Source organism: Bos mutus, chromosome 2, assembly GCF_027580195.1.
Source record: "Bos mutus isolate GX-2022 chromosome 2, NWIPB_WYAK_1.1, whole genome shotgun sequence".
Classification (NCBI taxonomy): domain Eukaryota; kingdom Metazoa; phylum Chordata; class Mammalia; order Artiodactyla; family Bovidae; genus Bos; species Bos mutus.
In genome coordinates, this window is record NC_091618.1 from 108,500,495 (window position 1) to 108,516,989 (window position 16,495).

Sequence of the window (16,495 nt, forward strand, 5' to 3'; positions counted from 1 at the left end):
GTTTTCAAACTTCTTGGTTTAAGGACCCCTTTACACTGGAAACAGTCATAAGAATTTTAAAGAGTTTTTGTTTTTATTAGTCATATCTGTCGATACTTATTGTGTTAGAAATTAAAGCTGGTGAGTTGAAAAAGCATTTATGAATTGAATTAAAATAGCAACAAACAGTCATTACACGAAAACAACAGTTTAAGAAAAAAACTATATTGTCCAAAACAAAAGCTAGAGATTTTTGTAAAAACCTCTAATGTATGGTTTAGTAGAGGAGAACTGGATTCTCATTCCTACCCTGAATATTCACTGGAAGGACTGATGTTGAAGCTGAAGCACTAATACTTTGGTTACCTGATGTGAAGAGCTGACTCATTGGAAAAGCCCCTGATGCTGGGAAAGATTGAGGGCAAGAGGAGAAGGGGGCAATGGAGGATGAGATGGTTGGATGGCATCACTGACTCAATAGACACGAGTTTGAGCAAACTCCAGGAGATGATGAAGGACAGGGAAGCCTGGTGTGCCACAGTCCCTGGGGTTGGAAAGAGTTGGACACGACTTAGTGACTGAACAACAACATTCAGTTTGTCATGGGTGTGTGAATGTGTGTATTTGCTTGATTTATATAAAGAACATCTAGTCTCACAAAGATATAAAATTGGAAAAAGTGGAAATATCTTAGTAGTGTTTTCCAGAAAATTGTAGATATTCTTCTTTGATATGATGCCAAAACTCAAGAAAAAGTAATTTCTTTAATGTCAGTGAAATTTTAATGCTTGGTTACATTAACATCCATTGATTTCTCTTTCCCTCTCATCCAGGTGTGATTATTTAACATCATGCATCAGTCATTTGGAAATTATTGGTTCACTGAGTTATACAGATCTTACAAATGTTGACACACTATTATAAATGTCAAAAGCAAGAAAAAAATAGAAGAATATTTGTCATTGTTTCACTTTTATCCTCCAAAAAGTTTTTAACAAATGGGAATCTGTTAGGCATATTACTAATATTTTCTTGAATTTTATCCTTGGCAACAAATACTTTCATTTGAGTCTCTTAAAGTGACAGGCTCACCGTTTTTAAGAAAATGTCCACAAATATTCAATTAAGAATAAGAGCCATTGTGAAGGAAAATAACCAAGTTTTCACTCGCATTTCATTCTTTTCAGTTCATTGTTTTATTTTTTGTTCATGCTTTCTCCACCTTCGTATTATTGTTTCTCTCCGTCTTGAATAAATGTTAAAGTAGGAGTAAGAAGCCTTTCTGTACAGGACAGGTACACGTGTATCACTAGCTCTCTGTTCCTGGAGAGGCTAGTAGCTCTAGGAGGCTATGTGACCCCAGGAGGCCAATCAAATAGTGCCTAGGATACTGACCAAGAGGCAGTGGGGTAGGGATGACAAGCCAGATACAAGGTGCAGGAGTAGTTAAGACATGGAGATGGGAATTAATGAGGTGCACACAGCAAGGTGCCTGGCCCGAGGAGAGCAGGGGACATTTATTGGGCAGAGTGGAGTTCGTCTTACTTGGTGGAAGCCAACCTAGCAGAAACATGGACAGCCAGCCAGAGACATTTCACCTTCTGAGTTGGAAATGAGAAGGCATTTAGTGTTTTTTAGGCTTCTGGAGAATAAGGCAAAGAAAGGGATTATGAAAATGATGTTGGAACTATGACATGACTCCTGAAAGATTTTTTAAAAGTTCTTCCATCTGAGTTCCTCTCCTCCATCCACCATCTTCTGCTTGTCCTTCTGTCCTCAACTACTATGGTGCCACCTAGTGGAGCTGTCCCCTGCCACCTCTCCCTTCCAGACTGGGCTGGGTGTATCTGCCCCTCTGCAGCCTGTGTTTACTTCATCTATAACTTATTGTTTTGTTTTGATTACCCAGCAGATGGTAAGTTCCTAGAAAATGGAGAACTTGTCCCCAGTATCTTCATGTGTAGCAGAGTATCTGATACATGGAGGCCACTGAATACTTGAAAGAGCAAGTAAACAAGAGGGTGCAATTATATTAGCAGAAAGATATTAGAATGCAGGTAAACTGGTTTAGAAGTAATAAGATAGTGCTCACCTTCCCCATTGGTTCAGTAGGTAAAGAATCTGCCTACAGTGCAGGAGACATGGGAGATGTGATTTTGATCTCTGGGTTGGGAAGATCCCCTGGAGGAGGAAATGACAACCCACTCCAGTATTCTTGCCTGGAGAATTCCACAGACAGAGGAGCCTGACAGGCTATAGTCCATGGGGTCGCAAAGAGTCGGATATGACTGAGCAGCTAAGCAGACAAGAAAGAGGTTATTGAGGCTCTTTGAAATGAGAGTGGGTAGGGTGGGTGGCAAAATGATTGATCATCACTGTAATGAATGCAAACTTTATTCTGCATTATTTGCTCATCTTATTATTTTCCCCTTTTCACTTTCTCTTAATGGAGAATTTAGAATTAAATTATTGACGATTGATTTATACTTGAAATATCAAAGTCAACACGTAAATGTTCTGAAGGCAGTTGTTTCATATACTAGTTTTTAGTTTTAAATTAATTGGAATTATTGAATAATTTGAGGATTGTAATAGTTAATATCATTAATGTTATCTTTAAATATAGAGCAAATGTGTTTTTTAAATCGGACCTATTAAAGGTACATAGACTTAGCTTTTTTTTATTATTGCAATATGCCCTGTTCATTGTAGAAAATTATAGCTACAAATACTTGCGTAGTTTAATATTGAAATATAAACATTTTTTAAAAAGTGAAAATCATCTGAGATACTCATTACTTGAAGATAAACACTAATTAACTTTTGGTAAATATCCTGCCAGTCATATTTCGTGTGTGTGTGTGTGTAAATATATATCTGTATATATCTACTTTAAACACAAGATACACTGTATATTCTACTTGCAATTTGATTTTAACTTAAAATGTGAATGTGCTGGTTATACCCCCATAGTCCATCTGATATTAGCACAGCTGTGGTGGACAGTGCCATGCACTTTTGACAGTGTCCCACATCAGATAGGAGCTGTGCCCTGTCTCTGCTCTGCTTTCTCCTAAGCTGCAAATTACCAGACACAGGAAGGTACAACCTAGACCCAAGGAGGCATTAATACTGGAACCTCAACCAATGGGCTATGAGAGTTGGTAGATATATGCCTCAGCCTCCCTGTCCTGTGTTGGCACAGTTGTAAGATGTGTGCTCTGTAATTCTGCAGAGGTCCTCAGTGGAGTCGAGGTGTAGTTGCCCACAACAGTAACCAGCTCATTCCTGAAAACCATCCTGGGTATTCCCCGTTTTTCTAGTTTCCTGGGGTCACCTCCCAAATAACCAGCCAGCACCTATGTTCTCATCTCAGAGCCTGCACCCACTGAATCCCAGATAGGAACATGCCAGTGTTCAATTTTATTGAACAATTACATTTATTTCGATTTTTCATTACTAGAAAAGGAATGGTAGTCTGATTTTTTTTTAAACAATAAATGCTGCTTTAAAGGAAGTACAGATTTTGAAGACAAAATTACTTTTTAGAAAGGTTATTCTAGTTTGCAGAGTACTGTTTTCCCTATACACTGCTAACCCCTGGGTATAAACCTCTTCAGGTATTTTCAGACTCAGGTAAAAAAAAATTCTGTCTCACTTTAACCTGTAATTTTTACACATGTTTTTGGTCACATTTTGTTTGTTTGTTTAGTATGTCGCCTGTTTGTATCTTCTCCCCATTTTTCTGATGGGATACTTAAATGTTTTAATCAATTTTTATGGGCTTTTTACACATTAGAGATCTTAATTTTTTGTTCTGTGTTATAAATTGTTTCCTTATATGGTCTTTTGACTAATTCTGTGCTTCTTAATAGTGTTGTCTTAAAGAAAAACATACAACATAAGAGTTGCAAAGTTAAGTTTTATTCAAGGTCTTAAGACCTTAAATAAAAGAACTGTACTGAGGACTATACCCCAGGAGACAGCTCTGAGGAATTGCTCCAAACAGGTGGGAAGAGGCAGTATATATATTAATTTTTTTTTTTGGCCAGGAAATACATACTGTCAAGAATACATTTTCATAAAAAGTCACTGCCAGTCATAAAGAACAGATATCTCAAGCTAATGATTTTAGTGTTTGTCTATATATGGGAAGATTCAAGAATCAGGGTCACTGAAATTCTTCCTGAGAAATCCATCCATTTGTGGGGCCTGTTCACCCACAGCACACAGTGTTTCATCCTGTTTTCATCCTGAATTCCTCTCAGGGCTGTGCTGGCATCGGGTGACTGCAGTGGGTCAACGTAACCCTTGTAGAAACTGGGTGGTGAGCAATGCTCTTTTGTTCTTCTTTGTTCCCAGCGGCCATTCTGATTGGCTTCATTCCCAAATTCTGCACTGGCCACCGTCTCTACACATCTCTCCCCACACATCTCTCCCCTACCTCCCCCACCCCCATGTTGACATTCTCAGGATTTTCCTTTCCCTGTAGGTCTTTCCACCTCTTTTTATTTCTTCTTCCCTTTTCTTCATCTGGTTCCTTTATTCCTAATTTCTATTCTAAACATGGAATTAATCTGTCCATTCTGCTTTGCAGTGATTCTCACTAGCCCAGAGGAAAGTACACATCTGAATTAATGTGGACAGGTGTCTTTTTAAGCCTCCTGTTCTCCAGGCTCTTGAGAATCACAGCCTCAGTTACTATGAGGTGCACGTGGAGTCCCTCAGCTGAGCATAGGCAGAAAAAGTTGAGAACCACTGCTGGAAGGTTTGGTTTTTTTTTTGTACCAAGTTCATTTTTATTTTATTTTATTTTTTAATTTTACAATATTGTATTGGTTTTGCCATATATCACCATGAATCCGCCACAGGTATACACGTGTTCCCTATCCTGAACCCTCCTCCCTCCTCCCTCCCAGTACCATCCCTCTGGGTCGTTCCAGTGCACCAGCCCCAAGCATCCAGTTTTAAATGGCTGGAAGGTTTTAAATGTCATGGAAAAGCCACTAAGATTTCTTTCTCTTTGGCTCTGTGATGAAGCCCTCAAGGAAACCCTGTAACCTCAATACCCATCTCCGAGGAATTCCTTCTATTTTTGTATGCTTGACAGATCTGCATATTACTTTCTAAATTGATTGCTGAGTGTGCTGAAAGCACATACTTCACTAGGTCCAGAAGACTAGCATCTTTTTAAAAGTTTGATCAATATGAAAAGCTGCTATCTTTATATAATGACCATGAGGTCAAGTCTAAATTACATTTGCACATCATAAGAGCTTTCAAAGCTAATGCAGATGCCAAGGGCCTCTAGGGAGGGGTCACCACTCTGCTTTGTAGATTTATAGTGACATATCTCCTGACCCAGCAAAGGAGGAAAGGGTAACTCTTGCATGCTGGAGACTGTTCTAGACTACTCATCACTGACCAACTTCATCTTCAGGCTGCTCAGAGACTTCTGGCTTCATTCTTTTCATCCCAAATACAGTTTATTGATCAGTTTTTAAACTTACAAAGCATAAAATATTTCGATTCTGAATTACTTCACAATATGTATTAAATGAAAATGGTAGATTATCATTTTGAATGGATTTGATTTATATTCATTGAAATTATGCTGTTCAACATTTCTGAAGAGAATTCACAATGTTTATGTAATAAAGCTGTTAATATAGATATTACCATCAAAAAGTACCCACAAAAGGAAAAAGAAGCAAAAATGTTGAGATAGTAACAATTGTTGTGACTGAGCTTCAGAATTAGACACTAATTTCCCAAAACCATGGTGAAAAGATAATGATTTGGTAACAGGAAACATGCTAAACATTTGCAAAGAGAATTCTCCCCATTAGACTAAATTTAAAAGGAAAAATATCACTGGAACTTATACATTCAGTTTCAGTGGTTACCTAATGTTAACCTTTCCAGTGTAAAGACATTGCAGACAAGGAAGCATTTTCTCAAGTTCTTACAGTACATCTACAATATAAGCCAAAGGTGTAAGTTTTAAGTGTAACTCAGTTAAAGCGTTTTCAGTAGTCTCAGTGAAAGAAATTTCAGAGTAGTTCAGGGATCTCGCTTCCTGGCATTTAAAAACATAATCCAAGGCTCTATGTATTTCATACTTAAACTATTCAGAAGCCAGTATGTCTCCTAGACTGTATTCCTTCACTGTTAGTTGTCACACCTGAGCTTTATGAAAGCCACCTAGGAGTTGGGATGGAAATAGTGAAAGATGAAAGTTTGCTTCTCAGATGCTGACTTCAGGTAAAGACCCACACATCTTTCACACTTTTGATGAGGCAATGAAATGTTTTTTAATACTTTCTATGATCCATCTTCTTTTGTTATATCAAAATATTTATTAATTCAAAGAGACTACTATTTGTTCAGCTGAAGGCACCAACTGATTCTTGGGAAAAAAAGGTGTGTATGTGTATTTATATTTCCATTTAATCGTTTTAACACTTGCCAGTTTAACTGAGCATCCTTTTTTTCTGATCTTTTCCTTCAAGCTCAGTTATTCCATTAGTTTACGAGGCATGATAAGTGTCAGTGATCTGAGTTAACCTTAATTTTTTTAAAGATTTAATTTTTTGAGCAGTTTTATGTTCATAGAAAAATTGAAGTATGAGATTTCCCATGTACCCCTGGCCTCATATATGCATATTCTCTCCCACTATCAAATCACCCACCAGAGTGGTACATTTGTTATAACTGATGAGCCTATACTGACGTATCATAATCACCCAAAATCCATAGTTTACATTAAGGTTCGCCCTTGCTGCTGCTGCTGAGTCGCTTCAGTCGTGTCCAACTCTGTGCAACCCCATAGACGGCAGCCCACCAGGCTCCCCGTCCCTGGGATTCTCCAGGCAAGAACACTGGAGTGGGTTGCCATTTCCTTCTCCAATGCATGAAAGTGAAAAGTGAAATTGAAGTCGCTCAGTCGTGTCCGACTCCTAGCGACCCCATGGACTGCAGCCTACCAGGCTCCTCCGTCCATGGGATTTCCCAGGCAAGAGTACTGGACTGGGGTGCCATTGCCTTCTCACCCTTAGTGTTGTACATTTTATTAGCTTGGACAAGGCCTTCTTAATATCTGATGATTGATCCATCATCATAATAACTGAAAGGTATATTTATTTATTTTTAAAATTATTTTATTAAAGTATTGTTGATTTACAACACTGTGTTAATTTCTCCTCTGTAGCAAAATGATTCATATATATTCAAAGTTTTATATATATATATATATATATATTACATTCCTTTTCATATTGCAAAGGAATATATTTCATATATACTTTCCTTTCCATTATGGTTTATGACAGAATATTGAATATAGTTCTGTGTTCTATACAGTAAGATCTTGTTTATATCTGCTGAGCCCTTTTTATTTTTTATCTTTTTTATTTTTTGAATTATGAAAGTATGATAACACAGTTACTGGAGACTTTGGAGAATACAGAGCAAGGTTCCATATAGTTCCACTACATATTACAATTGTTTGTTTTAAGTAGATAAGTTAAGACTTTTAGTTGGAATTTCAATATCAAACTCTCAGAAATTAATAGAACATTTATTTTTTAACTATTGTTTTTAAGAAGTATATCAAATGGAACTTCAAAAAAAATAAGACCAAACCTATCTTATTCCAGACAGTAAAGTGAAATGATCAAACCTCATCTATTTTTGTTAGTCCTATTCACTATGAAACCTCTACAGAACAATTGATAAAAAAGAAACCGGATTTTTTAAAAACTCACATTTGCTGACACTTAAAAAAAAAAGGCTACTTAAAAAATAATCACAGAATACATAGTGCTTGAATCTTATGCATTTAGTCAAAAAGCGAATGAGGACTGCTTTTGACCTCCAGCAGCACGTCTGACCTCCATCCTGGTGCTGGGGTTGGGTTTGCTCAGGGTAAGAGCTGCAGAAGCCTCCCCCAGACACTGTGCTATTGTTGGATGTGTGTGGCCAAGTTGTATCTCAAGTATTGTGTCTGGGAGCAGATGTACATAACATAAGGAAAATGTCATTTTACATTGTGTTTTAAATCGAGAATGTTATTTTTTTTTTCTGTAAAGTTGTTTATTTTTATTTTTTAATTTTATTTTATTTTTAAACTTTACATGATTGTATTAGTTTTGCCAAATATCAAAATGAATCCGCCACAGGTATACATGTGTTCCCCATCCTGAACCCCCTTCCCTCCTCCCTCCCCATACCATCCCTCTGGGTCGTCCCAGTGCACTAGCCCCAAGCATCCAGTATCGTGCATCGAACCTGGACTGGCAACTCGTTTCTTACATGATATTTTACATGTTTCAATGTCATTCTCCCAAATCTTCCCACCCTCTCCCTCTCCCACAGAGTCCATAAGACTGTTCTATACAACAGTGTCTCTTTTGCTGTCTCGTACACCGGGTTATTGTTACCATCTTTCTAAATTCCATATATATGCATTAGTATACTGTATTTATGTTTTTCCTTCTGGCTTACTTCACTCTGTATAATAGGCTCCAGTTTCATCCACCTCATTAGAACTGATTCAAATGTATTCTTTTTAATGGCTGAGTAATACTCCATTGTGTATATGTACCATAGCTTTCTTATCCATTCATCTGCTGATGGACATCTAGGTTGCTTCCATGTCCTGGCTATTATAAACAGTGCTGCGATGAACATTGGGGTACACGTGTCTCTTTCCCTTCTGGTTTCCTCAGTGTGTATGCCCAGCAGTGGGATTGCTGGATCATACGGCAGTTCTATTTCCAGTTTTTTAAGGCATCTCCACAGTGTTCTCCATAGTGGCTGTACTAGTTTGCATAAAAGTCATTCATTATGTACTCTTTTATGGTCTTAACCTTGTTCAGATGTTTTTTAAGTCTTCTTAAATTGAAATTAGTTGATGTGTACTTTAATAGCTTCCCTGGTGGCTCAGACAGTAAAGAATCTACCTGCAGTGTGGGAGACCTGAGTTTGATCCCTGGGCTGGGAAGATCCCCTAGAGAAGGGCATGGCAACCCACTCCAGTATTCCTGCCTAGAGAATCCCCATGGCAACCCACTCCAGTATTCCTGCCTAGAGAATCCCCATGGACAGAGGAGCCTGGTAGGCTACAGTCTGTGGGGTTACAAAGAGTTGGGCACGACTGAGTGACTAAGCACACAAACACACACTTTAATAGCTATTAAGTACCATATATGAAGAGTTGTCTTACAATGTGTAAGTCACCCCAGACTACCACAGCAAAATGCAGGATTTTGGATTCCTTGGATTTTGGAATCCATGGTGGGTCCTGCAACTATTAGATGACTCTATTAGTGAGAATAGAGGCTATTGTATATATGTATAAGAAAAATGATAGGAATTTATCTGTCTCACACATATAGTCCAAGGTAAGCAGACCAGGGCTAGTAGGAGGTCTCTGACACTAACATCAACAGAAACTTCTGTCTCAGGGTCAAAGACGACAGCTCCAGCCCTTACTATCTTCCTCTGATGGAAATGGAGAAAGGATGAGAACAGCTCATTCACATTCATCACTAGGGGTGGCATCCCAAAGTGGCCCATGTCAACCCTGCTCACATCTCTTCCACCATATATATCTTAGGTGTGTGGTTCTAGCAAGCATGGATGTTGGTTGAGAAGCACTGTCTCCAGCTAACTACTGTTTTACTAACAACTTCTGTTCCATATGGCTACAGTAAAGATGAGAAATAATTCATTCATTTATTCAGCTAACACTGAATTGTGAAATATTATAACAAAGTGCCTAGCAAAGTGTCTTACACCTGCTAATACCAAGTTGGATCATCCTCCTTACTTTTCTGTAGCACCTTACTACTCTAAGTGTGGTCCAAGGTCTGAGCATCATCTTGAAACTTGTCAAAAATGTACAATATCAGCCCCAAGCCAGACCTACTGAATCAGAACTTGCATTTTAATAGTCTGAGGAGCCTCCATGCCAACATGTTCTTTATCCTTTCTGGCACCTGCATGCTGTGTTAGTTGAGCACTTACAGTGTTGTTATGAAAATTAAATGAAGTAATATGTATAAAATACTTTAAAATCTGTAAAGTGCTTCATATCATTATTTAAGAGTATATCTTTGAGGGGAACTAAAGTGAGTCATATTGGAAGGCCAAGGTTTGAGAATCATTGAGTTTTTGGATTTTCCAGCGTTGATATTGTCCCCTGTTATTGTAATGCCATGTAAAAAGGCATTTCTATTTCCGGAAAATGTGCTTGAATCACCTTGCACTGTCCTAGGTTCAGAGCTTTTCTCTAATTATGTAGGAAGATGCTAGGCTCATCTAAAATGAGGGCTTTCAGTGTGTTTTTTAATCACCATTATTCTTTCTTGACATCTAAATATTGCAGCTTTTTATGTTCTTAATTATGTTAATGCTTGTACAGATAAGCATTATCTGATAAGCATTGTTCATTTTGATATCAAATGAACAAGGAAATTGCTCTTAAAAAGATATCTGAAAAAACTGATTTTAAAGAACAATAGATTTATGATATCAGTTGAAACTAAAGATGTTATGCCTAATGCATTAAATGATAAGCAGCAATCCAGATTCATACACTTGTGTTGACCTATTAGAAATTAGGAGAATCACCTTTTCATGGACTTGTCTTCTCATCTGTTTTTTGGGAAAGACAGCATTTATTCTGTCTCAAAGAGTTTGAGGGACCATAACATGAGTCCCTAGAAAAATGTAGCATATGGAGTATATTAATATCGAGTATCATCAAAGTAGGAAGTACACATGAACATGCAGTGTGCAATAAGTATGTGCAAGTGCTGATTTAAACGTTCGACTGGTGAGCTTCCCAGCTGAGCTATGGCCCTGGGAGTGGTTGCTGTTTGTGGTTGTTTAGTCTCTTAAGCTATATGACTCTTTTTGTGACCCCATGGACTATAACCCACCAGGCTCCTTCTGTCCATGGGATTTCCCGGGCAAGAATACTGGAATGGGTTGCCATTTCCTCCTCCAGGGAACCTTCCTGTCCCAGGGATCAAACCTGCATCTGCAGGATCAAACCTGCCATTGGCAGGCAGGTTCTTTACCACTCTGCCACCTGGGAATCCCATGGCCCTGGTAGCCCCATCAAATTCTCAGTGTTCTTTACTCCTGCTTTAAGGAGGCAGAACCCAGTGAGAGACAAAGACTTACACACTGTTTCTGCAGATCAGTCCACTTTCACACGTGATACAAGCAGGTCTAGGTGATGCACATCTGATGCCTCCAGAGAAAAGCCTGGGGGTTAGAAGAAGCTCACAAAGGAAGGGAAGCTCTAAATGATGGGTGCTCCTGGGTCAGTAGGAGTCATACCTTTGCTCTTTTGTCTGTAAGGGGAAGGATGACTATAGTGGAGGAGATTTCTGCTATGTCTTTAGAAGCAAGCACACGCTTGCACTGTGCACTGGGGACTGATACATTCAGAAAAATACTGCAAGCCTTTTTATAGGTCTTGGATTTAATTCTGTATTCCTTTTCATTAGCATTCAGTAATGAATGCTGAACTGTCACCTTGAGTGTCTCATGCTAGAGAGATAAACGTGAGAATATGACATAGTTTTCCCTCAGGGACTTTCAGTTGATTGTAGAGATAGTAAACAGCTTTATCAGAGAGAAAGGTAATAAATAATATTTGTACTCTACTTTAAAATAGATTTTGCTGTGTTGTGCCCAAATTTAAAAATAATGTGTGTATGTATGTGTTTAAGGACAAATCTATCCATGTCTGTATCAATATCTATATTATATAGGAAAGACGCTCAAAATGGGCTGTATATTAAAATGTTAGTAGTGACAAGAATTCAATTACTTTTCTTATTATTATTTTCAATATTTTCTATGTCTTCCTCAATGGACTTGTGTTGTTTATAGAAGACAATCAAACTTCTGAAGCCTCTGCATCATTTTTAACTTGTTCACTCATTTGATCTTTATAATCACCCCATGAGGTTGGTCAGTCATAAACCTCAATGTCATGGACATGAGAAATGGAGAAGACAGTCAGACAGGCAGGTTGGGCCTTCGGGATGTTTGGTGCAGAGGGACTACATGATGTGGACAGCAATGCACAGGTAGCAAATGGCGAAAGCAGGAAACAGAAAGGAGAACCAGGAGTGCCTAAGTGAAGCAAGGCTGTAGAGATCCCTGAACATCATTAGGGCATGGCATGGCTTTTTACTTCTGCCTAGCTCCCTGAACTAAGGCCTGGTTCAGTTTTTATCAGACTTAAAGGCAGAGTCACAGTGGCTATGTTTGGCTTTAAGACCAGACAGTCTGAGCTTGATATGCAGTTCTGGTCCTGTGGGCTCAGGGTCTGAATTTACCTATCTATAAAATGAGGGAAATACTACTGCTACTTACTATAAGGATTAAATGAGTCCATACATGTGAGTGTGAAATGGCAACCCACCCCAGTAATCTCACCTGGAAAATTCCACAGACAGAGGAGCCTGGCAGGCTACAGTCCATGGGATCACAAAGAGTCAGACACGACTGAATGACTAACACTTTCACTTTGAAGGAGAAATAACTCTTTAATTGGTTAAATAAATAATAGATCATGGAGGAGAATTCTCAAAAAACAATGTATCCTCCAAAAAAAGTGTATGGTCATAGGGAGGACCCTACAAATACTCTCTAATATCCTCCTCATCCTCATCGTCATCAATGCAAGGTGGAAAGATACCTCTATGGCTTTCAGAGAGACAACTAAGTTATCCTAGTGCAGATGGGAGCAACTTTCGCTCTTATAGGATCTGGGACCAAACAGGAAGGTTCAGTTCAGTCGCTCAGTCGTGTCTGACTCTTTGCGACCCCATGAATTGCAGCACGCCAGGCCTCCCTATCCATCACCAACTCCCAGAGTTCACTCAGACTCATGTCCATCAAGTCGCTGATGCTATCCAGCCATCTCATCCTCTGTTGTCCCCTTCTCCTCCTCCTGCCCCCAATCCCTCCCAGCATCAGAGTCTCTTCCAATGAGTCCACTCTTCGCATGAGGTGGCCAAAGTACTGGAGTTTCAGCTTTAGCATCAGTCACCCAGGACTGATGTTTAGGATGGACTGGTTGGATCTCCTTGCAGTCCAAGGGACTCTCAAGAGTCTTCTCCAACACCACAGTTCAAAAGCATCAATTCTTCGGCGCTCAGCTTTCTTCAGAGTCCAACTCTCACATCCATACATGACCACTGGAAAAACCACAGCCTTGACTAGACGGACCTTTGTTGGCAAAGTAATGTCTCTGCTTTTGAATATGCTATTTAGGTTGGTCATAACTTTCCTTCCAAGGAGTAAGCGTCTTTTAATTTCATGGCTACAATCACCATCTGCAGTGATTTTGCAGCCCAAAAAAATAAAGTCTGACAGGAAGGTTAGGTCAGTACAAATATATCTGACATTAATCTTTCAATGACAGTTTTATCATTTTGCAATATATAAATCCACACACAGATTGGATTAATGATAGATTATGTTTCCTAATAGCAAGAAATATAAAGATGTGTATCAGATGTATATAGATGTATACCACCAAGATTAGGGACACAAAAGAATTGTAAAGTTAGTACAGAAATATGAGAAAGTTTGTGCTGGTGTTAGGGGATGGTTGAGTTGTCTGTTCAAATCCATACCAACCCTACCTGCTTATTAAGAATGTTTGGAATCTGTGTATACTTAGATGTTCTCTTTAATTTTACACTGTGGTAAGACAAGTGATTCTGTTAAATTAAGAAAGATTGTTTTTTCTTCGAAAGACTCCGACAACGAGTCAGGGGTGGGTGGAATGTACTGTGAGGATTAATCTACTCAGGCCCGGAATCAGTCAGAGCTAGTCCAACTGAAATAAGTGTACCTGCCTGCAACTGAAATAAGTGTACCTGCCTGCTACTGTCAAGGCATGAAACAATTGATTAATAATGTTGCTTGGTGAACAATGAATTGGAGGAGTTTCAAAGAAATGTGCATCAACTGTCAGCATTGTTTATTGATAATAGTGAGATGGAGGATTTGCAGTGGATCTTGGCGAGACACTTGAAGAACTCTGCTGTTGGGGGTGGTTACCTAGCAGGAATGTGTCTACTGAACCAGCACAATATAAAAAAGTGCCATCCGGGACTCTATCCTAGAAGTAGCCTGAAATACTGCCGGTTGAGTTTAGAAGATTCCCCAGAGAGAATGCATGATGGACTCTTCAGTTCTTTGCTCTCCCATTCCCGATTGTACTAAGTCCTTCAGTTCTCATGCAGGTAGATTATTGAAATCCCGAAATATTGGGAGCCTAGAATCTGTCGTAAACTTCTCTTATCCTGCTTCTTTTCCAAAACATGTAAAATAGTTTCCCTGTCATGTTTTTCAGACGCCCTGGCTATGGAATACAAAGCATTGCTGGTACAACTACCCCTATCAGGTAAGGACGCAGCGCTGTCTGGATTTTCACACATGGAGAGCTCTTCCTAAGCCAGCACCATGCTTTCTGGCAGGTCCCAGCAGGTTGGGCAGCCACCTTGCTTTTTGCCCCTCCCTGCCCCTGCTGCTTGATGGTGGATGTAGCCTAGTGAGGAGGGTACTTTCTGTTAGTTCAGAATCCGTGTTCACTTGCTTGAGCAGATGGAGGAAGTGTGGAAGGTGCGTTTGCTGAAGAGTAAGATATGATCACTTCAGTAGGTGGATAAGTCCTCCTTCTAACAGCCCATCTGCTTTTGGGCTGATAATAGCCCTGGCCTGTCTCGACAGCTAGTGGGCAAAGCTCGAGTAAGGAGCTGGGATAGGCATGCTGAATTTGGTCCGCTTTGTGGCTTAGGAGCAGCCTCTATAGATATAAATCAAACACCATTTCCCTGAGCATGGAAAAATGGGCTTGTCCCATTACACATAGACAAAAATAGCATTGTTGAAAATGAGATTAAAATCATATCCCAGACAGAGAGCATTTCAGATCCCTGCCCACAGATATACCCTTGCCTTGAATCTTGAATTTAGTAATATTACCATGTGTTGTGGTCTCTAGCTCAGTTACTATTTGAATATCAAAGTGGGACTTCTCTAGGAATGTCTTGCTGAAACAGTTCTAGAATTTCTAGTTCAACTGAGATATATTATTTAAGAGAAACAAATACAACCATGTATTTTGTTGATAAAGAGACTGACATTGTAGTAAGCAGTGTGGATTTTTGAGTTTGGAATTCTATAGATTGCCTTTTTAGAGGCATTTGGTCTAACAAAGTTAATGGACAGCAGGCGTGCCCTGCTTCTTCTTTATTGCACACTGTGTTGCAACAGGGGATAGGGACTGGCGTTGGCTATTCCTTAGGACAAGGTCAAGGCTAGGAACACATTGAAATGGGGATTCCAGTTTGCATTTCCATCTCTTTCACATGGTTTATTCAAATTAAGAAAGACTGAAAATCAGCAACATGACATGGTCCGAGAGAGCTGAACATTCCAAGGCCATCTGGTTGAGACTCAAGTAACATCAAAAGCAATCACTTGCTGCACACAATTGTAATTCTCAGTCGCAACTGCTGTTTTATGAACTTACATATTATACTCAGAATGTTGTCGTTTACGGTTCTGTACCCTGTAATGGCATACTGCATGGAAAGGATCCTGTTCCTCGTGTGTTTTGTTGACAAAGATAAATGAGGGGAACAACTGTTTTTCTTGGTGTCCATGCTTAGAGTTGGTGGTTACGTGAGTGCTTCTCATACACTTAGTCATTATGCTGTTATTGGTTTACAGAGCATTTCAGTTTCAATTGTATTTACCATGTACACTGTTGCTTGTATGCAGTGGTGTGGATGTGTTCGTGTAATGAGTTTCAAAGGTCTTTCATTCATTGGGGAAATCAAGTTATTTCATTATAACTCAGTGAAACAATTAAAAACAACTCATCAAAAATGTGTTTTTAAAACTCTGTTTTGTCTTTATGGATTTATGTGCAAAATAAATAGCATTGACTTCCCCTGCCTCTCTGAGCCTCTCCTCATTCCTGGACCTCTGAGGCAGGTAAAGCAGATGTTACCTCCATTTTCCAATAAGTAAACCAAGGCCCAAGTTTTATAACTTCTTAAACTGTGGAACTGGGGCTTGATCTCAGATTCCCTGGTAGGTGCCTAACCTGTATCTCTTAGCAGTTTCCTTGTCCCCTGATCTTGTAATAAATATTTTTGAATTATCTTTTAAAAAATCTTTACAATGTACAGAACATTTTCTAAAAACAAAAAAGCTCCAATTAAGACAGAATCTGAAACTGTGCCTCCATGACTCATAGAGTACTCCAGCTTCTTTCGCCTCCCCTGGTCCCTGTACTCAAGGAATTGAGTACAGGAATCTCAAAGAATCTCATGGGAGTTGTCCAGATTTATTCTTTCTGTGTATGTGTTAGAATTTTTTTGCAAGTTGCCTAAAGGAATCTTGTAGAGATGCATGTCAGAGAACCATAAATGTGATTGTTGAAATGAATCGCAAATTGGGTACCACT

General features: G+C 39.1%; 1 protein-coding gene across 3 annotated transcripts in view; it reads left to right on the top strand.

The window, feature by feature from the left end:
* Window positions 1-16,495, top strand: part of CERS6 (ceramide synthase 6) — a 354,269-nt gene that overhangs the window by 256,937 nt on the left and 80,837 nt on the right. For all 3 annotated transcript variants that reach the window (XM_070357931.1, XM_070357951.1, XM_070357941.1), the window contains exon 5: window positions 14,372-14,422. In XM_070357931.1, the coding sequence (XP_070214032.1) occupies window positions 14,372-14,422 (51 nt within the window). The remainder of the gene's footprint in view (window positions 1-14,371; window positions 14,423-16,495) is intronic.